The sequence below is a fragment of the Buteo buteo genome, chromosome 8 (assembly GCF_964188355.1).
Source record: "Buteo buteo chromosome 8, bButBut1.hap1.1, whole genome shotgun sequence".
NCBI classification, from domain to species: Eukaryota; Metazoa; Chordata; class Aves; order Accipitriformes; family Accipitridae; genus Buteo; species Buteo buteo.
Window position 1 is genome coordinate 31756604 of NC_134178.1, and position 24642 is coordinate 31781245.

General features: G+C 43.5%; 1 protein-coding gene and 1 long non-coding RNA gene across 2 annotated transcripts in view; one reads left to right on the plus strand and one right to left on the minus strand.

The window, feature by feature from the left end:
* STYXL2 (serine/threonine/tyrosine interacting like 2) lies at positions 1–23095 on the plus strand. Its single transcript, XM_075034012.1, has 6 exons — positions 1–172; positions 931–1063; positions 3528–3622; positions 4513–4744; positions 5491–5708; positions 7866–23095. Exons 2-6 carry the CDS (start codon positions 951–953, stop codon positions 10700–10702), a joined length of 3495 nt encoding a protein of 1164 aa, XP_074890113.1. The 5' UTR covers positions 1–172; positions 931–950; the 3' UTR covers positions 10703–23095.
* The window catches only part of LOC142033738 (uncharacterized), a 39224-nt gene continuing 20302 nt past the window's right edge, over positions 5721–24642 (minus strand). Inside the window, exon 3 of the long non-coding RNA XR_012651318.1 lies at positions 5721–7357. This is a non-coding gene — a long non-coding RNA (uncharacterized LOC142033738). The remainder of the gene's footprint in view (positions 7358–24642) is intronic.

Here is a 24642-nt window from a genome sequence, read left to right on the forward strand (position 1 = left end):
ACAGTTGTCCTGCCCCTTGATGAAGAAGCCGTAGAGAGAGCAAGAGGGGGCAGCTGATTTCTCTCCCCGCGAGTACCATTCCCTGCCAGGTTTCCTGCCCTCTTCACTGGACTCCTTCACCGTGCCTCCGTCCCCAGCAGGGACCCCTGGAGGATTCATCCAGGCACAGGGGGTAAGTGCCCTTTCCTTGCTCCCCTGCCTCCCCGCTCGCTGCCCCATGAGCGGCAGCCGCTCCTCACCCCCGGTGGTGGCACATGGCCGTGGTCCTCCCGCCTGAGGCTGGCGGCTGGGGCCCTTTGGAGCTGCCGCTGGCTGCCGTGGCACGGCGAGGCAGGATTCGCTCTGGCCAGACCCAGGGAAGTGCCAGCTGCTGTATTTTCATGCTCCTAACTGAGCTATGGCCCCCTCGCTCTCCCACGCCCAGGGCGGGCATGGCAGCCGCCACAAAGGATTACAAGGACAAAGTCCTGAGGCTTAAAGCGCCTTCGGCCTTGAGCTTTAGGAGCATTTCATTTTGGGGAGGCGAGGTCTCATGTTTCTTCCCCCAGTGCTCCTTCCAGTCCGGCTCTGGCTGGGTACGGCTCCTTCCAGCCGCCACACATGGGCTGAGCTGGCCGGCCGGGGGGGGGATAGAGTTTCTGCCCCGCCACTCCTTCCTTCCTGCACGCTTACTCACAGGCAAGAAGGGCACTGGTGCTCGCTGGGCAGCAGCCAGGGAGCTGCACGAGGCCTCGGGAACGGCAGGCACCCTGGCAGAGGAGCCAGTGCAGCTGGCTTGCGGCAAGGGCTGCTTGCAGGGTTGTGGGAGCAAGATGTGGGAGCCCCTTCTGCCGTACTCCCCCCCCTTGCCACCACAGCCCCACAGCTGGGGGATGGCCTCCTGTGCAGACCTCTGTAATGGCCCTTCGTCCTGCCGTGCTCCCCTTGTAGCGGATCCTCTTGCGGCTGCCATGGCCAGCAGCAGAGATTCGGACAGCGAGCAGGTGGTGCCCGATGAGGAGGACGAGGGACCGGACGTGAAGGCTGTGCAGGCCCGCTATCTCCGCAGCCCCTCACCCAGCCGGTGAGTATGCTCACAGCCGCAGGTGCTGCCATGGCCCCCTGGTAGCACACAGTGGATCAGCTTGCCTTCCCTCCTCTTCTACCACCTCCTCTCCACACAGGCACTTGGATCAAGCGTGGAGCCCAGGGCTTCCCTCCCCTCCCTGAGGCGGGGGTTAGTATGCCAGTAGGAAGAAAGACTGCAGAGACAGGACTCCTGCGCTAATTAATCCATCCTGCTGAGAGTGTACGCACACATGGAGCGGATAAATTGCAGAAGGCATTACTATGGGGTGGTATCGTTGCTCTTCCCTGTGTCATCTTCCCATCTCCACTCCCACGCTGAAACTTCTGATCCGGTTTTCAACTTTTCCCAAATTCAGCCCCATCTTTCTGTCCATTAGAAGGACCTGTGGCTTTTTTTAATGTTGATATTAGCCTTTCCCAGCCCCAGAAAGACTGAGGGTCTTTGGATTTGGGTTTGGTTCAGAGCCATCTTTAGCTACAGGCACTGAACAGGAGGCTGTCACAGCGCAAGCAGAAATTGAGTTTCCTCAAGCAAAACAAGCATGATTAGATGTGTTTTCTCCTAATACAAGGAAAAATACCTCCCTTTGTACTCTTTTCCTAAAGCAAAATGGTCTGCAGGGCTTTCTGTACACTTTGAGATGCTTTAGCTGAAGGCAGGGAGTAGGGATCAAGTTTGAAAAGAACCTGCCCCAGTGGCCCTCAACAAGTATGAGGTTATGAAATGTTTCCCATTAACTGTGGAGCACTGCAGAAAAATGAAGACAGAGTGCCTATTTCATTTAACTACATGCATTTAAAAATTGTTTAGGAAGTTCACTGAGCTCACATAAAGTAAACTTATGTATTGAACTTGGTAAATCACTCTCCTGCTGCTCAACAGTCACTCAGAATGAACAGAAGCACCTCTTCAGTTTATTCCCTTCCCTTCCCTTCCCTTCCCTTCCCTTCCCTTCCCTTCCCTTCCCTTCCCTTCCCTTCCCTTCCCTTCCCCTTTTCTTTTTTCCTCCTTTTTTTTCTTGCTGTCAATGCCAAAAGCAATGATGAAAATGGCAAGGCCCTTCCCAACCAGAACAAGGCCCTTAAAGCATCCAGTTCTGCACCTGTGTGTTTCATAGATGCTTGGGGTAGCTACAGGTAAAATGTGTTGAGGCTGTGGTGGCAGATTATTACCAACTGTTATCTTTTTATTGAGCTTGGAGGCAACCTTTACAGCAAAAGGAATTGAAGGCAGGGCATAGCTGCAAATTTGTGTCAGCTCCTGTAAATCAGACTGAGACTCCCCTTGCTCATCTCATAAACTCCTTCGAAGAGCTAGAAAAGGATTACTTTCAGTCACGGTTGACAAGTGCTGGAACCCAACTAAATGACCTAGACGAGCCCATTAAGTGGTTTCCGATGGCTGTGCCTTCCATTTTGATTCTGGAGAATGAAAGCAGTTTAGCTCTCCAGACACTTTGCTGCACCCTGACTGCACATTAATCATCCTCCCTCCCCTGCTTTAATTAAACAAAAACAAACAGTGTGTTGCAAGTGCTGCAAGCTTGCATTGCCAGAGAGCTTCTGTGATGGCAGCAAATTTGTCCTAATGATCTGTACCATCTGTTTGGAAGGAAATGTAGAGGGTGTGCATCAGGGAAAAAGCTCTGTAAACTATTTTGTTAAGATGGTCTAAATAAGAAGAGATTTGCTTGGACTGTACAGGCGTAGCCAGATGGAAATATATTTGTTTTCAAGATTGAAGCCCTTTTTCGCTTAACAAAAACTTATGTAAATCATGCTGTGTGTCAAAGAACTCCCTTCAAAGATGTTTGTGGGTTTCATAGTTATTTCTGATCTGCAGTTAGACAACACTATGTGAGTGGAGAGACTGACCACAGATTTCATGCTATGAAGTGACCAATGTACTGTGCACTGAGGGAGAGATTCACAGGCTTCAATCTTAATGCTTGCATTGCAGCTTGTGATAACTCAAAGGATGCTTGTAGGCAATTAGCTAACAACAACAAAAAAACAACCCAACAGTTTTCTAGCATAATCTGGTTTGAATTTTTCAATAAATTCTAGTTAGGACAATGTTTATATCTGTCTAAGTGAGAGCTACTTGTGAGACTATTCCTTGTGATCCATCTCCCTCCCAGTCTCAAACCAGACACTGATTTTCTCTACCCAAAACCTCCTCCACTAGTCCATTCTCTTGCACTCACAGTCCACTGCAGCTCCTCCCCATGGGACCTGTCTTCATCCTGCAAATACTGGATACCAAGGCATATTTGAAGCCTGTAGCACCGTGCTGGAGAGCAGGGTGGGGGTGAGGGGTGGGAGAAGAGCTGAGACTTCCCTTCTACTGCTCCAGTTCCCTGCTGCTCTCTTCTGGAGTGGGTGAAAAGGGCTAAAGTCCTGGAGATGGGATCCCAGTAGAGAACATTTGCCTAATATGCAATGTGGTTTGTTGGCAGGTATTCAGTGATATCGGACACTGATACAGAGAGCATCTTCATGGAGCCAATCCATCTGTCATCTGCTGTGGCTGCCAAACAAATAATCAATGAAGGTAAGAGGAGGAAGGGTGAAAGCACTATGTAAGTAATAGAGAGATGAGTTGCACTTGTTTTGCCTTTCTCATCCAGAGATCCTAAAATGATAAAAAAGCCTTTATGAGAAAACCCCACCTGAAGTAGAGGTGAAAACCACAAAGAAGTAACAATTTACAGAAAGGTTTGGTGACTTCCTTTGAAGTTGTTCACTGAATCTGTGGCAAAATCATGTACTGCAGTGGTGAATACAGTTTGATTGCTGGTTGCTCGCTGCAACAAACTGAGTAGAATAGAATAGAATAGATTATTTCAGTTGGAAGGGACCTACAGTAATCATCTAGTCCAACTGCGTGACCACTTCAGGGCTGACCAAGAATTAAAGCATGTTATTAAAGGCATTGTCCAAATGCCTCTTAAACACTGACAGGGATGGGGCGTTGACTGTCTCTCTAGGAAGCCAGTTCCAGTGTTTGACCACCCTCTCAGTAAAGAAATGTTTCCTAATGTCCAGTCTAAACCTCCCCTGGTGCAGCTTTAAACCATTCCCATGTGTCCTGTCACTGGATCCCAGGGAGAAGAGATCAGCACCTTCCTCTCCACTTCCCCTCCTCAGGAAGCTGCAGAGAGTGACTGCATTCTTCTGCGGCTAGAATGAGCATTCCCTTAACTCCCAGGCCTTTGGCCAATGTGGGTCTCTGGACTGAGAGGACAGTGCAATATGCTCTTCCCATTACTAACTACCTTGAGGCTACTAGATAAGCATGTACATGCACACATTGCAGACAGGACGGTGTGATGTTACTGGGAAAAAAACAAGCCACAAGGCTTATCCCAGGAACAAAGAATGACAGGTCATATATTTGTGTTGTTTTTACATGCTTTTAGTTACAATGTCAGTTTATTACAGAACTGAAGACAAAGGACGCCAAGGTAGATTCAGCATGTCCCAGGATGTTAGAGTCTGCACGGCAGCTGATGGTGGAAGACCTGTACAACCGAGTTAAGGAAAAGATTGATGACACGAGCTTGTTTAACACGCCATGTGTGATGGACTTGCAGAGGGCACTTGTGAAGGACAGGCTGGAGACCCCTAGGGATGCTGTGGATGAAGTCTGGCCTAATGTCTTCATAGCAGAAAAGTGAGTGTCAGCTTTTGTCATCAAGTTGCATGAGATTCCCAGTGAAGGGTCAGATGGAACCATTGAAGGTATAATATGTATTACATGCATCTAATACCTTTCATCCCTAGAGAGCGACAAAGTGTTTTTCAGTATATGCTCACAAGGATCTCTGTGTCTGGAAAAGTAAATACTTCTGCAATATAATCAGCAGCTTTCCCATGCTATTTTGATGCTTCGACAGTTTAGGAAAGGAAAAGGCAAATGAGCCCAAATTACATTGTTCTGATTGGAAATTGGCCCTGAAATTGGCTCTAAAGTCTTTTTTATGTAAAAGAGATTTAAAAAGAAATGCCATAGCAAATATCAAGTGGAAATGGCTAGGTCTTTTGTACCGTGGCTCAGCCGTCTGAGACACCTGTGCAAGTGACCAGACAGAATTAGAAGGGGATATAGTGTAAAGTATCAGTTACGGAGTGATAAAAATTGAGAAATAAGTAACAGCCTGAACCTAGGATGGCAGGATGAGTTTAAAATCAAGCTGGAGCATGCCGCTCTACTGATGAGTGCAGGCTTCTCATTTTCTTTTCCCAGTGAGTATTGGAAAGAAATACCTGTAGAACTCTCAAAGGACATTAAGGTCTGAATGGAGCTGTGTGTTGGATGAGTACCACTGACTGGGAGCTCTGTAGACCTTGTAGCAGACAGCTTCTTTCCTACCTGAAATAGGACCACTGATATCTAATATCTTTTTTTCTTTTCTGAAGAAGTGTTGCAGTGAACAAAAGCCGTTTGAAGAGACTGGGGATCACACACGTCTTGAACGCAGCTCATGGTACAGGTGTATACACAGGACCAGGTTTCTACAATGGTCTGAATATCCAATACCTGGGCATTGAAGTGGATGATTTTCCAGATATGGATATCTCCAAACACTTCCGCCCAGCTGCAGAGTTCCTTGACGAAGCACTGCTGACTTACAGGGGTAAGAGGAGAAGATTACAGTGGTTCCAGAATGCTTGGGAATTAATGGGTGGAAGTGTTACTCTGATAAACAGCCAATGCCACATTTGTAATTGGGTAGAAGGCAGATACTTTGTTTTCTGCATCCAATTATGGTCAACACTTCTTGCCCATTTCTGCCATGCCTCATTCAAAACAGGAGGGGGCAAACTAGTGAGAGGAGGCAGCCCAGCAGCCCCTGCTGCAAGCCCCATGTCTTCGGACTCAGACTGGCTGCAAGCCACCTCCCTCAGCTGCTTTGAAAGCACCCTACTATTGCAAAGACGTGAAGCCCTGCTCCAGTAAATATATTTTTTATATTGATATTATATAATACTGTATATATTGATATATTCCTGTACAGTGTGAGTTTCAGTTTTGCCAGGATGCTTACTACAAAAGAACAGGCTGATTTACTAGAACAATCCAAACAGCTGAGTTGAACCCCTGGATGTCCACACCCAGGCTACTGTACAATTTGCTAGACTCCAATTCCATGGCACCCGTTATTCTGTGGACCTCCAGTGCATACTGGTCATTTTGTTGCAGCTTCAGTGGACAGTTAGAAATATCTTTATGGAATTCAATATGAAAATGAACACCACAATCAGTGATATCACTGATATTCTTCATATATTTATTCAATGCATTTAATTTTTGTAGAGACAACAGGTTACTTCCTAGTAGAAGTGACAGTAAGAAAAGTGAGAAGTTTTGTTAGTACCAAAGAAAAGTTGAGCCAATTTTAATACCTCACCAACAACACCACGAGTAGGGACACTCTACCCATCTATGTTCTTCCTCATACCTCCCATTGCTACCCCTGGCATAGTACAGATGCTTACAGCTGCTGGCATGCATTCACCCTTCAACTCACTAACCCAGCAAAAATGACAGCCCAGCAGGGAAGAGATGGTTTTCCATTGGGTTAGTGAGCTGAACTGGCTCATTAAAGGGCCCGGTGAGTACCAGAGCCGACACAGGAAAGGAAACATGGAGACAAGAGCCTTGAAAGAAAGCAGAGGAATGAGATCTCCCTCTTTTGGTGAGCTGTTAGATAGGCTTTACTGGCTGTTAAAACGCTTGGAAGGCAACTGAGACTTTTGATTGTAGGAATAGGCACATTAGGTAAATGCTTGCAATAAGATAGCAGCAGTCAGAAAGGTGGTGTTTAAACTGGCTTTATTAAGTCTCAGTGCAAACAGTTTGATTAAACTGGAGTTTATCACACATTTAGAAACAGTAATTTCAGTTATTTGCAGGCTAGCAAAGCCTCATTTACGCTCTCTTCATATTTACAAGCTTTTCTTTAACGGTCATTTGCTATAAAAGCAACTTTAAAAAACAATTCTTTTGTGCCAAAGCTTAGTTTTCTGCAAGAGGTGGTTTCTGTGTAAATACCATGAAATAAAGCAGATCCTCAGCTTGGATTCTAGCTCTTGCAGTCACTGTTCACAGAACGGTGGGTCCCAGTAGTTTGAAGCAGCTGTATCAGTTTGTCAGAGTCAAAATCAGCTCTTTTCTGCTAGTTGCTTGGTTTTCCTGTTCTGAGATGATATATTATGACTCTGGCCTCCAGCCAGTCTACATGTAACTGTTTGAGTGTACCTTGCAAAACAGCAGATCTGGATTCTGGCAAAAATATAATTAAATTAATATAAACTTGTATTTAATTCTTACAATGTGCTTTATAAAAAAAATAAGTTATTTGCTTGTCCTCCCAATACCTTCCTGGAGGCTAATATCTGCCTTTTACATATGGGGAAACTGAAGCATGGAAAGCTTAAATGTCTCACCCTAAGTCAGCCAGCAAGTCAAGAATACTGTAACACTTGTCTTTCTAATACCTATTATAAGCTTTTTGATTATTTGGGGAAGTGAAGTGTATAGGTGAAAATACAAATATTATTTAGATTGTTTTAAAATGAGCATGCCCACAGCTTTTGAAACTAAGTGCTTTTTATTCATATGTATCTAGATTTGTATTAAGATAAAGTTAATAAATATTTAGTATTGGTTTCAGTCACTGAAACAAATAATCTGTCTAACACTATTCAGAGAATGCTTTTGTGCTACAAATCAGAGCAACCTCTGTATGTTACTGGAAATAGCTAATTACTTTTATATTCAATATCTGTAGGCAAAATCCTTGTCAGCAGTGAAATGGGAATCAGTCGCTCAGCTGTGCTGGTGGCTGCTTACCTGATGATCTACCACCATATGACCATTCTGGAGGCTCTGATGACTCTGAGAAAGAAGCGTGCCATTTACCCCAACGATGGCTTTCTGAAACAGCTAAGGGAGCTCAACGAGCAATTGTTGGAGGAACGAGAGTTGGAGCATACTGGAGATGAAGAAGTCACTCCTAGTCAAAGCCCTGTTGTCCATGCTGGGACTTCCTCCCAGCTGTCTGGAGTTGGGGACTCAGAAAGCATCATGGGAGCCAAAGCCCACTCCATCACAGTAGAAGAAGAGGACACCAGCAGCCTGCTGGGTAGTCTTATGAGTTCTTCATCAATGGGAAAAACTAGCTGGGTTTCCAAACACTCCACCCTCATCAGTGAGGAGGAAGAGGAGCAGTTGTATGAGGAATGGAGGAAGAAACAAGGCCTGCCTGCAAAGGAACCAGGAGTTAACCATGGAGGAACATCTCCAAAGCTTCTGGATCAGGAAGGGGAACAAACTGAGGAGGATGTGGAACGGAGGATCCATGACTGGCAGCGTAGAAATGAGAAGTACCATGTGGAGGGTCCACCCAGGGAGGAGGATGGAGATTCCAGCATGGGAGGAAGACCTTACCCATCAGGTGAATTCAGTGATGTTGAGAGCGTGAGCAGTTTTGAGATCCGAACCCTAAAACAACAGCTGGAAGCCAGTAGCTTTAGCAGGATGAGATGCCGCACAGGCTCTGTGTCTTCAGAGAGCACTTGGGACATGTGGAACCAGAGGCTTCTGGAGATTGAGAAGGAAGCTTCTCAGAGGTATCGTTCTAAGAATAAAAATTGTGGGGAAAGACAATCCCCAGAAACAGGAAGAAAGGAGAGGGATGTGGATGAGGAGAGTGTGTTTTCAGACAGTAGCTCCTTTTACAATTTTTGCCAAAAGAACAAAGACAAGTTAACTCCTCTAGAAAGGTGGAAGGTCAAGAGGATCCAGTTTGGCTTTCACAAGAAGGATTTAGAACCATCATCATCTTCTGCACCATCTCCAGCAGAAGATGGCAGTCAGGCAGGCGGGGAGGGAACAGAAGGGAAGAGTTTGTCAGATATTAACCTGACTGCTTACCAGGCTTGGAAAATGAAGCGGCAGAAGAAGGTGGGCAGTGAAAGCAAGGAGGAATTTGTGGAGTTTGCCAAAAGTGAGGATTCTGCTTCAGCTAAAAAGAAGCAGAGGCGTATAGAGCTCCTTGAACGTTCAAAGAAAATTTTAGAAGAAAGTCAGTCCATGTGCAGTTGGGAGACAGACAGTACAATGAGTGGGAGTATCCCACTTTCAGCTTTCTGGCCCTCAGCACCTTCTGCAAGCGGTGCTGAGGATGCAGCTTCCGTACTGAGCATGCAGACAAATCATTCATCTTTATCACAGACTAGGAGCAGCACGGGGGCAATGCAGCCTCAGATGCCAAGTATACCCCTTCCCAGTCTCCCAGTTGGTCCAGGTGACACAATATCCATGGCAAGCATTCAGAACTGGATTGCTAACGTGGTCAGTGAAACCATCGCTCAAAAGCAAAATGAGATCATGATGCTGTCCCGTCCATCATCTGCAATGGCCTCCAGCGTAATGTCAGGAGACCTTGGCAGGCGTGTAGATGATGATAAGATTTCTCTTCTCAGTGCTCAGAGTGGCTCATCTCTTGCTACCTCTCAGCTTCACCAGCAGGACATGCACAGGGCTGAGTCTCAGTCTGTCCTGTCTTGCAGTACCTCAGTGAGTGCAAGGACAGAAGGGACTAGTTCAAACATGAAGACAACACAGACAAGCAAGCCACTGTACAGCCTCTTTGCTGATGATGTTGACCTAAAGAAACTCAGGAGGAAAGAGAAGGAGATGCAAATGGAAATGAGAGAGAAAATGTCAGATTATCAAATTGAAAAGGTGATCAGAGACAATAAACGCAGCACTTTATTTAAAAAAAAGATGACCAAAGGAGAGCAAAATGAAATAGAAGATGACAGAGAGAGTACAACAAACAGCCACAGGCGCGCCTTGCAAGCAGATCTTGACAGAAGTGATACAGTCTTTGATCTGTCCAGTCAGCCTGCAGACACAGGTGCACTCGAGTCAGAGATAGAGACTGATATTACCAAGTGGCTCAGTAGCCTGAAAGCGGAAAGAGAACCACCATCATACTATGATCAAAGTGAGAAGGCTAGAGAGAAATATAGCAGATCATCCAAAGTTAGAGAGATGGATTCTGAAACATCCAGTTACAGATTCGCCAGATCCCAAAGAGAAGAGCTAGACAGCTGTTCTTCCTATGAGTCAAAAGGAGATTCACTGAGAACCATGTCAAGATTTTCCTCTGCTTCTGCAAAGGAGGATAAAAAGATGTATACGTTCACAAGGTCAAGGGTCAGTGAGACAACAAGTTCCAGAGAAAAGAGCCCAGAGCTGCATGTTTTCAGTCAAACACCTGAACCGTCCTTTGACTCTGAATCCCCTGAACCATCTACAAAGAGTCGAGTTAGATCTCGTCATGTGGAGGCATGTGAAGAGGAGGCCAGGTCAGACATGTCAGAATTTGGAGCTAAGAGAAAGTTCACCCAGAGCTTTTCAAAGTCTGAAGAGGATGGAAAGAAGGAGGCAAAAGTGGAACAAAGTGAAGAAAGATTTGCATCTAGACAGTTCTCTCAGTACAGGCGAAGCATGCGTAAAGAAGAGGAAGAAGAGATGGATGATGATGCCATTATCGCTGCTTGGAGAAGCCGACTAGAAGAAACTACGGCAAAGCTCCGGCGGAGAAGGGAAGAGTGACCACGATCAGATTATAGGAACACAAGCAGAGCCACAGAGTCCCTGAATCACTCATCATTATATTTCTGATAATCCTTTGTGGTTTGTAGGGCATTTCCTGCAGATAGTTCTCTTCTTAATCAAAAGCGATAAAGGGAAGAGGTCAAGTTTTGGAAGTGTTTGTGGTTTGTCAGAAAGAAGATGCTAGTATTAAATGATCAATGTAGGTAAGAACACAATGTTAGAAGCCATTAGGAGCCAGACAATGTTTCAGCAGTAAAAGCAAGTAATGGTGGTACCTCAATTCAAAAGACCAATCACATCCCATTTTGGTTATTTCAATTTCCTAGTCTCGTTAAAGACTGGACATATTTTTTCTAGGATCTTTTTGATCATAAATGGAAGAAGCCAACAGCCTTTTCTAGGAACTTGAAGAATGTTCCTCTCTTAATCAGTTTTACTTTATACCACTGAGAAGATATTGCCAGGTAGGTTCCATTTTTCTGCACCAATCTTATGAATGTCTACAGAAATAAGGCAGTTCAGGGGAATACATGTACTGTTTTACTTCACTAAGTAGCAGAAGCAGAGTGAAATACTAGAAAAAAGATGCCTCCTTCTTTTCAGAAGTTCAATGCAGTAATGAATGTAGTCTTGTGGTACCATTGTTTTCTATTAGATGGAGTCATCTCTGCTCCAGTATGGTTGGCTCCTCCTAATAACTTTGGGTTGACAAAGGAAAAATACAGTAATATTAGCAGCCTTCTAAAAATTATGTTCTGATCTAGTTAGAGATGGAGTTAGGGTTAGGATTTGTATTCGGTTAGGCTGGGTTTCTGAAGTACTGACTTCAGTTTGCTTTATGTATGCAGCTCAGCTAAGTCTGTGCTTTTATGTCTATAGTCAGATTGTCATGTATTAATTTTCAACATGATTACCTTAAAAGAAAAGAGTGATACACAAACTGACCTCATAATAAAATGATGTATAACCAAAGTGTTGGTATAAGGCACCATGCACCTAAGGACGGATTGTATGTCTGTTGAATGCGGTACTTGGAAGCTCATTTTTAGGAGATGGTAGGTTTAGCTGATGTGTTACAGTTAACATGTTGTTTGTATCACAAGCTACAGAGCCCACTTTTCAGAGTGAGTGGAAGGAGAACAGTCTCCATGTTAACCAAGTACACCAAGTTAAGAGCCTCGGGTCTTTCCATGCCCTGCAGAGCCTCGTGAGCTTGTGTGACAGGACCTGCCAGGCCTGCCACAGCATCACTTGTGTGGCTCGTATGACACTGTGTCTTTGACACATCAAAGCACCCAACTCTTTGTCACCAGTCAACACCCTCCACCTCTCTTATAAACAGCCAGGCCAGTTTCTCCTGATTTCTACTTTAGAATTATCTGTTCCCTCTTCTGTACAGACTGCATTTTGAAACCACAAAACCCTCTGGCAGAGCTGAGTATAAAACAACAGTGGAGGAAGGATGCAGTATTGCTCTCACATGAAGTTTTGTCTTCCTTTTTCTTGTCATCTCTTCTCCCTCCCACTGTGATGCTTAGAGTTCACTATTACTATTATGCTAGTACCTCTCCCTATTTTAATTGTGTAATACAGACAGTAAGCTCCACAGGGCAAGGGCCTGGTCTTTGTCCTTGTCTGTATGACGCCACGCACATCAGCAATGCTATCTAAATAATGGTTACTGATAACAAAATGCAGCTGCCAATTTTCCTAAACTTAGAATCATTTCTCTCAACTATAACTCACAGATTAGACATTATCCCTGCTTCTCTGAAGATAAAGATAACTCTTTCTGACAGCCAGGACTAGGGTAAATGATAGCTACTTATTGTCAGGTGAATGGAGTCTCAAAATCAGGTGATTGAACAATAACAGGGGTAGAAAAATAAGAGAAAGAACATATTTTACTTGGGGGGGGGGTTGAGTACTCAGATTACATTTTTGAAGTACATAAGGAACATGGTCTTGTTAATATTTCAGGCATCCAGAGATGCTATGAGGCTTATAATGCACTTCTACTACAATATAATATATAATACAATGCATCCCTTGTTTCTGCATACTTCTGTGAGTTGTATTTTTTTAAAGTAGTGGAATTCCAGGCTTTGATCCACATTCTGAGATTGTATATTAAATTTCTGCAATGTGTGTTAGGACAGGCATTTTCCTCTTTTCTTCATCCCTGGTAAAGTTGCTCTGTGGAAAACAACTCTGCATATCCATATTTTGAGCTGGCTTTAATTTCACTCTAAAAAAGGTCTTAAGTTTCGATGGATCAAAGTGGAAGTGTGCGATACCTTCTGGCACTGAATTTATTTCTTTATCAAAGGCTGGTTCCCTCTGAAAAATCTCTCTCCCCCTTCCTATGGCTGGCTACTGTTCTCAACAGAAATGTCTGTCCTCTGCAGTACTGTAGGGGGCATCTTACACTGTAAAAGATGAGCATTGTATGATGTAGTAATTGGTTTCATTTTGCACTGTACAGCACAGCCTTTGTTTGGGTAGCATTTTGATTTAAACACTAATCTAGGTCTGCCGCACAAATAAATTATTCAAGACTGAGGGGCAGAATATGGTTCTATAACAAGCCTGAGCCAAGCCATCCTGATAGTGAGTTTTGACCCTTCTGGGAAAGGGTTAAGTGGGTTCTGCTGACTCACTGAGGTAGGTGGCTTATTAGTTCACTTGTGTAAAAGGGAGATAAAAATGGTTTGCTGGGGAGAGGCCATCTAAGATGCTGGCTGAGCAGTCATGAGGGAGAAGCCTTAGAAATAGCTGAACTTTATTTTCTTATTGCTTATATCCTTGTTAATAAAGCCAAACCCCCAAAGCAATAAGGGGGTGGGGATCATTTTGGACTCCATTCAGTGTACGGCCTGTGCTTGAAAGCGAGATGGGAAAGGCTCCAGCTCACAGGTATAAATTACATGAAACAGTGACATAAAGACCTTGCATGGTGAAAATATTAAAGCATTCAGTCATAAGACCAATAACCAGGAGAGACAGAAATGGAGAGGTTGAAGGCAGGCTAGAAAGTCAGGTTTTAAGATGAGAATTTAGAAGATAGGGAATCGGTGAAAGGGGAGAGATCTGCACAGATTGTTTCAGGTGACCAGAGCTGCAGAGTGAATGGTTTTTCAGCAATGATGCTGGTCTGACATTAGATTAAAAGAGTAGGTAAGTACCCAAATTTATCTAGGAAGGATTTTTCAGCGAAGGTGTGCTGGGACTGATATTTTTGCTCAGCCTCAGTTTGCTGCTGTAGGCAGGAGGGGGTTTTTTGGCATTGTATAGTGGAAGGTGAAAGTGTAAGGAGCATCCATACAGTCAGTTAAGAATATAAACACAAGAATATCAGAAAGGCTGCATGGGGTCAGACCAAAGGTCCATCTGGCTCAATATCCTGTCTCTGACAGAGAACAACAGTGAATACCTAGGGAAGAATATAAAAGCAGTGATATAAGTGATATTTCCCCAGCATGATCTTCCAGCTTCTAATCACTTGCAACTCAAGGACTTCCTGAGCCAGATGTGATATTTTTTTATTTAATCGCCCTTGATAGATTTTCCTTCTATGGAGGTGCCTAGTCATTTTTGAGTTACAGTCATTATAGCCTTGTATGCACTAGCCTCTGTGATCTCTTGTGGCCAGAAGTCCCACAACTTACTCTACACTGAATGCTAAGCCATGTCCTTTTTTGTCTGTTCTGAACCAGCTGCCCACTAGCCTTCTTTAATGCCAGGATAATTTCTAGTTAGTATCTACATGCCCCACATGATTTTACACCCCTCTATTGTTATGCCCCGTCCTTAGCTCTCTGTTTTTCAGCCCGAGTTACTCATTCCTTATATGGGAGCTGCTCCATGTCTCTGATTATCCTGGCCATTCTTCTCCAAACCCTTTCCAATTCTACTTTGTCACATTTGAAATGAAGGACGAAATCCTTACACAGTATTCTGGGTGCAGGTGTGGCAAGGACTTATCCTGTGGCATAATGACCTTCTTTTTTCCATTCTCTGTTCCTTCCCTATTAACTCCTAACAGTCTGCATGCTTTTTTGGCTGTTGCTGAGCACTAAGGTGATATTTTCATGGAACTATTTATTATAGCCACAAAATCTTGTTGCTGGATGGCAGTGGTCAGCTCTGAGATCATAATTTTATATGTTAAAGTTTTCTTATGTGTAATGCTTTACATTTATTAGCCTTGAATTTCATCTGCCATCTTAGTGCTCAGTCTCACTGGCCTCTCATTTCTACTACTCTGTTTCCTTAATGTCCTTTGAACAACATAGAAACTCAGAGTATGTGGGAAGCAAAGTTAAAGAGGGATACATGAGAGAGAAACCCATTTGAAGTTGGTCTGAGTGAAGTAAGAAGGAAGAAAGTGATAAAAGCTGGAGAGCTAGGAGATAAGTGTTCAAAAAGAGATCTGAAGACAATAGGCAAATTAAGAAGGGGACCTACACTGGATGGAGACAGTAAGATATGTATGTAAGCTGAGGAGGTTAATGCAAATTTGTTAAATAGGTTAATTTGTTTAGATGTATAAAAATCTGGGGAAAGTTTATGGGGCAACCTCTGTGGGAAGGAAGGAGATGGTGGGATTTACAGAAATTACAGGTTTGTGAGAAATGTGAAGGGGTCTGTGAGAAATTGAAAGGGTGAGAGACATTAGTGGGACATAGATGATAAAATGACATCTGTGCTAGACTAGGAATTCAATGTGGCAGAAGCAAGTTTGGAAGGAAGTGGAAATGTGCCAGAAATAAGTTATTCCTAGCGTAACAGCTGCATTCTGCGTTGTAATACTGATAGGTGTGGGGCCATGGCCCATTTCCCCCCATTTAGGATTTTCAGGGTAATTTGATTTATTGCATGTGGCAGTAGTTTAGACTGGATAATTTTAAAAGGAGTTTAGCACCATTTCCTTCTTTTACAGCTCCTTAAGAAATGCTTACACATTATCTATAGTGGAGAGCTATGTGAATTATGAGACAAAAAATTTTACTTGGGGATGGTTATGTTGCATTGCCTCCCTTTCCTTAAAGGGTTTAGCTGGAATACATTCAATATAGACATTATAACATGGAAACACAGTATCCATGGCCTTCCTAAATTTATAGACAGTCAGAGATGCAGAGAGCATGTGATTAATATAGTCTAGGGCTTAGAAACAGACACTGCATGCTCATATACTCCAGCAAAACCTCTTTGAGAGCTACCTACCTATTCTCTAAATTTCACTTGTCATTTAGAAAAGTGAAAGTGGGTTAAATCTCTGGCTGTTCTAATTGTGAAAAAAACTTCCAAAATTGGAACTATGTGTATCAAATAAACAGTTCTCTAGAGAGGTGGGAGCATAGCTCTAAATGGTGTGTGAATTGCCTCAGTCATCTCAGCAAGGTGCTAACTTAGTTGCCCAGCAGTAATAATTTAAATGCCAGTAAGATTTGTTATGTTGTTCTTCATGTAAAAAATGGAGAACGGTTCAAAGTACATGTATTTAGGTTGTGTATTGCAAATACCAGCATAATCTACTTAAATTAACGCCCTGTCATTTTGGCTACCCCTAGGAACAGAAATTTTTTGGTCATGGAAGGATCCTATCCTTTTTTTTTTTTTTTTTCTAGATCACCTTTTGTTCTTTGGTACATGTCAGCATATTCAAGAGCTGATTTCATGTTGCTTCCATATATCCCCGTTACAACCATTCAGTAGCTTCTGAGCTTTGTGTTTTCCTGTGACTGCTGTTCCCCTGCCACAGGGTGTGCACACACATACACACAAGCATGCATGCATGCGCGCGCACACACACACAGAGACATAAAGGGAAAACATTATTTGTGACTTATAAAAGCAGGCAACAATATGAATTTAGTTCTTCCCAGAACCAGCAGGTTAAAATGTTGGGATGTCCATGCCAAGCTATCCAGGTATGGTGATGTGAAAACTGTCTTAGAGACACAAAGAAGGGACATCCTATCTGTGCTTTGAACCTTCCCCTCTGAATTGTGTTTCAAAGATTTTTATTTGCATGTGTCTTTAAAATAGACAAATTTAATCCTTACGCAAGAGTGTAACTGCTTCCACATGTGATTCATACCTGCAGGCAGATTGGTTTACTTTTAGTTAAGATATGTATGCCCTGGAAGACACAAATGGGTATAATGGAAAACTAGCTTCATTGTTAACTATGAAGAGAACAATGTCTCTACATAATCAATCAATCAATCAATCAATCACTTTTTTTTCCCGTGCACCCTTCATGCCAACATGCCTGAATGCTTTACGGTCATTAAATTAAATCAAAGAACACACCACAGAATGGACAAGGCCAGATCAATAAATCTTAAAACCTGATTCAAACTTACCAAGGACTCTGCACAAGTAACCAGGAAAGGAAGGATGACTCCAGTCAGAAGGGCCTGTGTGCAGGCATAAAACTGAACCAAGATGTAGGTGATACTAGTTAGAAGACAGAAACATTTAAAGGAACTGATCATTTTTATAGCATCACCCAACTACCAACAGCATCCACCTGGAGCTTAATGTCTCAAGAGTCTTTTTGGACTTCTGAGTGATATTAGAAAATAAGCCATGGTGTTACTGTAAACAGTAAGAACTGTTTACAACTGGCCAGACAGCTATATGCTTCAGGTCATGTCCTGCCAGGAATGTGCCTAATTTCAGAGATTTGCCTATTTGTGATCTCTCCATTTGATTATTGCAGGGCACCATATTAAAGAAAGATGCAGCACACACCAGCTGGTATTAAACATTGTGTGACTGGTCTGTCTTCATGGACCATCCCAGCAATTTGATCTTTGCAACGACTTCACACTGAACTTGGATCCAGTCAAAAGCTGTCCATTAGTTTGGCAGAACATCTCTCCCTCCTTGCCTGAGAGGAGAGCTTTATGAAACCACAATAGCCTTTATGAAGCTACCAATTAATGGGGAGCTTTGTACATTTTGCTTATAGAAATTTCCCAGTAGCTGTCATAATCTATGAAGGTTCATTCCCAGCGCAGATAAAATGACCACAGGCCTAACTACATTCAAAACTAAATGCAAACCCCAGTTCTTCAACTTAAACTTCCCTCCCTCAATAATTTTGCAAGGCATGTGCTCCTTAGCCTGTGAATTGGATCAGAAGTACTGCCTAGAGGCAAAGGGTCAGAGGAGATTCCACATATGAAAAGCAGGAGGCCCTCAAAAGGGTGCAACCTCAGTTGCTGAACAGACACCACAAATATGATAGATAAAAGCCCACATGAGACTCTGGTATGTGAGCAAGCAGAAGCTGACAGTTGCCCCTCAGGAATACAGTATAAAGCTTTCAGTTCTGCAGGAGATGTGATCTGAAAGTCTGCTTCCTGGAAGCAGTCACACCTGAACTGTTGCATGGTGCTGCAGTTGCATAATTTAATAGTTGTCCTGTTTCATCCCATGGTGAGTGTTCTTGGTGGTAGTGTACATATAAAATTTGTAAGTCATTAGGGATAAGAGGGTCTATGCAAGAAAAGGTCAGACATTATCCTCATGACTGGCAAAAGGGGTCCATATTAAAACAAAGAAGGTGTTTGATTTTCTTTTGAACATGGGCCGATGATTCAGACCCACATGCCCTTCATATGCTCTCTCCCCCTTCCCATCTCCTCTCTTTTAAAACAGATTTAAGTCCATCTACTTTTATATTTTCAAACAAAACCCATAAAAGGGCCATAAATATCATGACTCGCTAAAATGAAAGCTGTTTTCTTCTCCTCCCAGGAGACTCCTGCCTGAGAGAGAGACAGAAAGAGTTCACCTCTTTGAAAATTTCCTCCTCTGTTGAAGTAAAGCTGGTATCTAAGAGCAGTCTTCAAGGCTTTGTTCTTATCATCTTGACCTGGCTTTGTACCAGCTTCTCTCTGTATTGCTTGTGGAAGTGTGAAGGACGGGGCTAGGGGAAGGACTTTTGGCTATCACTGGCAGAGCAAGGGTCATGCTTGGAAAGCAATTTCATTGTGGTTTCAGAAAATGTTATAAACTCAGTGCACTGGCAAAAAGAATGAAGAAACTCATTCCCCTCCTGGATCAGACCAGTGACCCACCCCTTCTGTCTCTGATGTTGTCCAGAATCAGATGCATCTGAGAAAGTATAAAGAAAGTTTAAGTGGGTAATTATGGACTAACCTGCCCTGAGTAAAATTTTCTTCCCGCCTGACCCAAAGCCCTCCTTCATCTCTCTTCCTTGGTTAGAGTTCAAGTCTATGCCCTGAAGCATGATGGCTTCTCTCCCTGCCAAACCGCTTTTCATCCTGGCCTGTCTAATGTAACTGCCTATGACAGTGTTGTGATGGGATGTATAGGTCTTGTCCATTGAGAGTCTGTGACAGATCATAGCCTTATTGGAAAGAAAGGCAGAGAGGTGAACAGAAGGCGAGGGAAGAGAGCATAAACTCAGATGAAATATCCATCAGGAAGATGGAAAGAAGAGTGAGTGCCTGAGAAACTAATTGCTGCCTGCTGATCTGGGCTGTGGAGATAGCTTGCAAGTGAGCATTTTTGCTTTTCAGGATTTCAGCCTGGAGCACGCTAGGAAAGTCAGCTCTTGGCTGAAACTACTGTTCATCAATTTTCATCACTGCCGTTCATCAACTTCCCCTTATATATATATATTTTTTTAAAAGCTGTAGAAGTATGAGAGTAGTCATGAGAAAAATATTCTATTATATTCTGAGGGAGCTTTTTCTTCCACTGAAGTTCACTACTCATTTCTGAAAAGGCATTGGAGTAATCTGGGGCTACTAGACATTGAACGCCTATGAAAATCAGGCTATTTTTCTACTGCCTGAAAAGGATTTAGGAACCCAAAGTCAGACATTCCTGTCTAGGTCCTCGTCCCTATCTTATAAACAGAGATGGCTGCTCATACTCCCGAGTCAAGCAAAGAGCATATGGGAAAGTGTCGCGGACTTTACTAGCTCCTGTGGGTTTGTTTGATCATTGCATAGTCCATCAACATTTATGTGACACAATGCCAGATGCCTCAGTGTGAGGGTTAGAATTGTCCGACACGTGAAGGCTCTTGACTTTTTAGATGTTGTCAACATTATCTCCAGTGATAGCACTTTACCATAAAAAGCATTAACAAAATTCCAGGGAATGTTTACTGTACTTTCTAGGTGGATACTTTCCATAGTATGCAGGTTGAATGACAGCTTTCACTTGTTTGTCCAGGAGTTCAACAGTTCCTAGGGAGAGGGAACAAAGACCTAGGTCTTGGATTGTATCCAAGTCGCAGTAGTGATTAATTTCACTCCCGCAGTATCCACAGTTTCCCATATTCCTTTCCCTGAAAAGTGCTGCAAAGTGATCCAGCATTTTCCAAGTGATGGGTGTTGAAATCTCACCTGATCTCCTGGATGCCACACTGGGGTGTTCAAAGCATTCTGCTGGTGTTGGTTCAGCCCAGAGGATTGTTCATTAAGAAAATTGACTATATCATTTCTACTGGGAACAGCTGCAGCGAGCAGTTCAGTGGCAGTGTTCAAGGCTCTGTAATCTCCTGTTAGTCACCACTTGCCCTTACGTTTCTTTACCGGTCATAAAGGAGAATTGTAGGGGAAATGAGACGTGACAATGATTCCCTGTTCTTCTAGCTCCTTTATCAATTCAGTAACAGGATGAATAGCATCAGAAGGTAATTTGTATTGTGGAATATTAACTAGCTTGCTGTGGGGTGAAGGAGCAGCTGTTTGCAACAGATTAACAGTCAGGGATGCATTTGTAGGAGGTAAACTGTGGGGCAAAGAGGGTGGTGTCCCTATTTCCCATTTTCCCCATGAGTCCACCCATGACTGACCCTTCAATACATCCATACCCAATATATTACAGGAACCTAAAAGTAAGGTCAGGCGGATTGTCTGTCCATTAGACAGAATTAGTTTAAACCTGACCAGTGGGTGGTTAGTAATTTTCCCATTAACGCCTACAATAGAAACTAACTGCTTGCTAAGCGGAGGCTGTCCTTGGTAAGTGTCCTTACCTACCATCAATATTTGGGCTCCTGTGTCAATGAGGAATGTTGTAAGGTAGCAATCATTAACTGCGACCATCATTTCGGGACTGGGATCCTCAGCAGCGGGAGTAGCGGTTGCCAGTACTGCTACTGAACCAAGCCCTTACCCTAGTTTCCTGCATATTCGCGGTCTAGGTTTAGTGCTGATAGATTTGGGTATATCCCTGAACTCACATCCGTTGCATTCTCTGGCTTCCTAGTCGTTACCCTTTTAAACCATATGGTGTCACCCCATCTCCTGACACAGGTCCCAAGGGGGCTATCGTGAGAAGTGGATGAGGGAAACCCATCCAGCTGCCGCAGAAGGGGAGCTGGCAGCCGGTTGAACTGACTCAGAGAGAGCCCCTTCTCTAAACAGATTTTCCATCACCTCTTATGCTCAGTAGTAACTGAGGGTGTTTCCCAATTTCCCCTTTTTGCTTTTGTCTTTTGCATGGAAACAGGCTGGCCCTTTTGCATTTACTTTAGCTGAGGTTCTCCCCTGGTTTTTATCCTGTGGGACATACAGTGGTAAATCTACTAGCATACGTTGAAGGACCTCTCAGAAATTAATACCATTTAAGCTTGTCTTAATGGCTAAAGCTAAAGATTTCTAGCCCCCCCCTTAGCTTCTTTTATTACAGGTCAGAAGTGTATAGGCTCCAAATCACCTCCCAAGGATGTGGCTCTGTGGGAAGGGGTTGTCCAGCCCCTGGGGCAATGGGTGCTGGTCCTTCTAATTCAGCTAAGATCACAGGTTTCAGCAGGGCAGTCTGCAGGCTGGCTGCCGAGGCCCAGGGCCACGCACTTTCCCCCCCACGGTCAGTGCGGTGCATCATGCTTCCCCAGCACAAAGTGCAAGTCCGTAAGTGACCGGTAATGTTTGGCCTCACGGTATCCAACAGTATTCCTGGACCTAATGCCAGTGATTGAGCTTCAGCTGGGGCAAGGTGGAGCTGGTTGGCTCTGGCTGTCCAGATCAGTGCTAGCCTGTCCACAGGTGCTTCCCCTGTGTTAGCTCGGTATCTGTCCCCCAGACCTCTTAACTCCAGGGCAGTAAGCCCGTGAGTAGTTGTGGACGGAGGTGGGTTTTGTGGCCCTGAGGGCATGCTGTGTTGTTCAGTCTTGATTACTGGTGCCAAGAGAGCAGGGGCAGGGAATTATCATCATTCACCTGGCCCTGAGGGGAGGGGATGCGGGTCTGCTTGTTTCCAGATATCCCCATCCCAATCAGCATCAGACATGGCACAATAGACTTTAACCAGGTCTACTGTAGTAGCTTCCAACAACCTCCTCCTGCGCTATTCAGCTTCTGCAATTATCTGGGGCTAAAGTTTCGACTCAAGCAGTCTATTTTGCATTTCTAATTGCTTACACTGTACTTCCCAAGTATTCTTTCCATTTTTCTTTTCTCATTTTCCTTTTTCAACTGTACATTTTCTCCTTTCAACTCTTCAATCATATCCATTGCTCCCTATGACAACTGCCTAGTAGCCAGCACATAGCATCTTTCCCTTTTCCCTTCTTTAACTTAAAAGAAGCCTGCCATCTGGCAAGCTCCTGCCAAATATGATCAGCATCCGTGCAGTGGCTCTTGACCTAGGACAAACCCCACTTGGGATTTTGCCATCCCTCTTTCTCCCAGTTGTTGCCACTCAGTGTCTAGTTTTTCATGGCACAGACAAACAGACATACAGAGACACAGACAGTATCTTTACACTCACACCAAACTGATTGCCTCAACAGGCATGGCAAAACACCTTGTGCTTGCCAACAGGGTGTGTCTAAGAGAGATCCCTCTTCTGACACCAATAAAATGTCATTGTTATATATTAATATGTATAATATGATTGAAGTAACCAGGGAGCTGCTAAATTCCTGTGTACAGCCCCCATCAGTTAATATTTAAAATAGGGAAACAATAACTAGACATGATTTAGGGTTTAGGAACTAACAATTAGACAATGAGGCTTTGTGTTTATGTCAGAAAAGGTAATGGATTGTGGCCTGGTCAATAAATCTTGAAGAACCGCTTGGAACTGCCAAGATTAGGGAAGAAGTAGGTAAAAGGTAATTTCTACAGGGGGAGTTCACGACCACTGACTCATTGACCACCTACTCAAATGATACCACCTACTCAAAAGACGACAATGAAGGAAGAAGACAGAGTCTGCGCACTAATTTACATGAGGGGCAAAGAAGAAATAACCAATCATTAAGGAAAATAACAATGAATATGTATTAGTTAAGTGTATAAATGTGAGAGTTTTGAGACAGGGGTGTGCTGTCTTGAGACAGGCACCCATTCATGCGCAGCAATGAAATTAATTTGAAAATTAAAACTTGACTCTGTGTGTTATTGGCTTGCACATCGGGTAAATGAACCCTGTTTGTGGGACAACAGTTTTCTGGCAACCCAGATGGGACAGTGCTGACAGCATTGCCCAGATTGTCTTGCCGCATCCAATGAGGAGTAAAGAACTGAGTGGACTCCAGCGTGCACCGACCTGTTGATCATGGATTCCATCAGCTCCTCTCCTGTGGTTGGGCGGTAAGTGACACAAGGATGCAACGCTACTGAAAAGAGGTTTTTTTTTTGAATGTGAGAAAAGAGGGGAGAGGAAGACTACTGAAAAGAAGTGAGCATTTGGATCCTGCATAAGACGTATCAAGGAGGATACGCAGCAGAAGACAAAGGGAGACGACCCTTGTAAATTCTTTTCAGTACTGAAATGGGCGCTACTGCTTCCCACTAAGTACCCTCCTGCTCTCCCTTAGGATGCATCCTAAAGAATTGGAATAAATTTGCTGGGGATCCTCTGACAAAAGATAAATTAAAACACTATTGTAATCAGTGGTGGCCACAATACCAATTAGAGGATGGTGAGAAGTGGCCAGAAAATAGATCTTTGAAATATAATATGATATTACAAGTAATGTTGTTTTGTCATAGGACTGAAAAATGGGATGAGGTACCTTATGTTGATTTATTCTTTACTTTGAGGAATATTGGGATGTTCAAATAAAATGTGGCTTAGTAGATTCTAAACGTCAAATTGGTATATATGCATTGGAAAAAAAAAAAAGGAAAAAGGAACTAAATCTTGTACTGGATGTGGGGGTGGAAAATCTGAGACTGGAGAAAATGAACAGGATGTACAATTACTAGTATCCCCCCTCTAAGAATTCAGAGGCAAATAGTTTGAGTGATGAAGAAAGTGATAATATGAGTCTGGTCTCAGGAAGAACAAGACAACAGAAACCTATAGTGCAGGCTTCTCTTAGACAAACAGTGGGACCAGAAGGAACACCAGTATATGTACATGTACCATTTATCACCTCTGATTTATTAAATTGGAAACAGGTGGCTGGATCATATCTCAATCCTGAAGGGATGCATAGTATCCAAATTATATTATGTCAGACAAAGGGATAAAGAGACCCTTTCTGCTTTCTATGAGAGATTGTGCGAAGTTGCACGAAAATGGACTGATTTAGAGCCAGAAGGTCCCAGCAATTTGAAGTTTTTTAATATGTTGTTTATCGATCAAGCTGCAATAGATATTAGAAAAAAATTGCAAAAAGTAGAAGGGGCAGATGGAACGACAATTTCACAGTTATCCATTACATATAAAGTATATAATAATTGAGATGAGGAGGCTGAGAAGGAAAAACGAGGACGGGCCAAAATTCAGGCATCCCTAGTAGCTGACCTAAATGATGGGAGAAGTAGAGGGCAAGGAAGGGGCTGTGGAAGAGGTGGATTTCAAGGAAGGTGAAGAGGACAGGGAAGTTATGATAGGGAAAATTACAACATCCCTTTAGGAGCAAATCAATGTGCATATTGTAGACAGAAGGGACATTGGAAAAAGGAATGCCCTAATCTCTC

Excerpts from the sequence above, each read along its gene's own strand:
- STYXL2 (XM_075034012.1), top strand. The coding sequence starts at position 951 with ATGGCCAGCAGCAGAGATTCGGACAGCGAGCAGGTGGTGCCCGATGAG. Across the intron at positions 3,623-4,512 it reads CAAACAAATAATCAATGAAG|AACTGAAGACAAAGGACGCC; the intron begins GTAAGAGGAGGA and ends AGTTTATTACAG. Across the intron at positions 4,745-5,490 it reads AATGTCTTCATAGCAGAAAA|AAGTGTTGCAGTGAACAAAA; the intron begins GTGAGTGTCAGC and ends TCTTTTCTGAAG.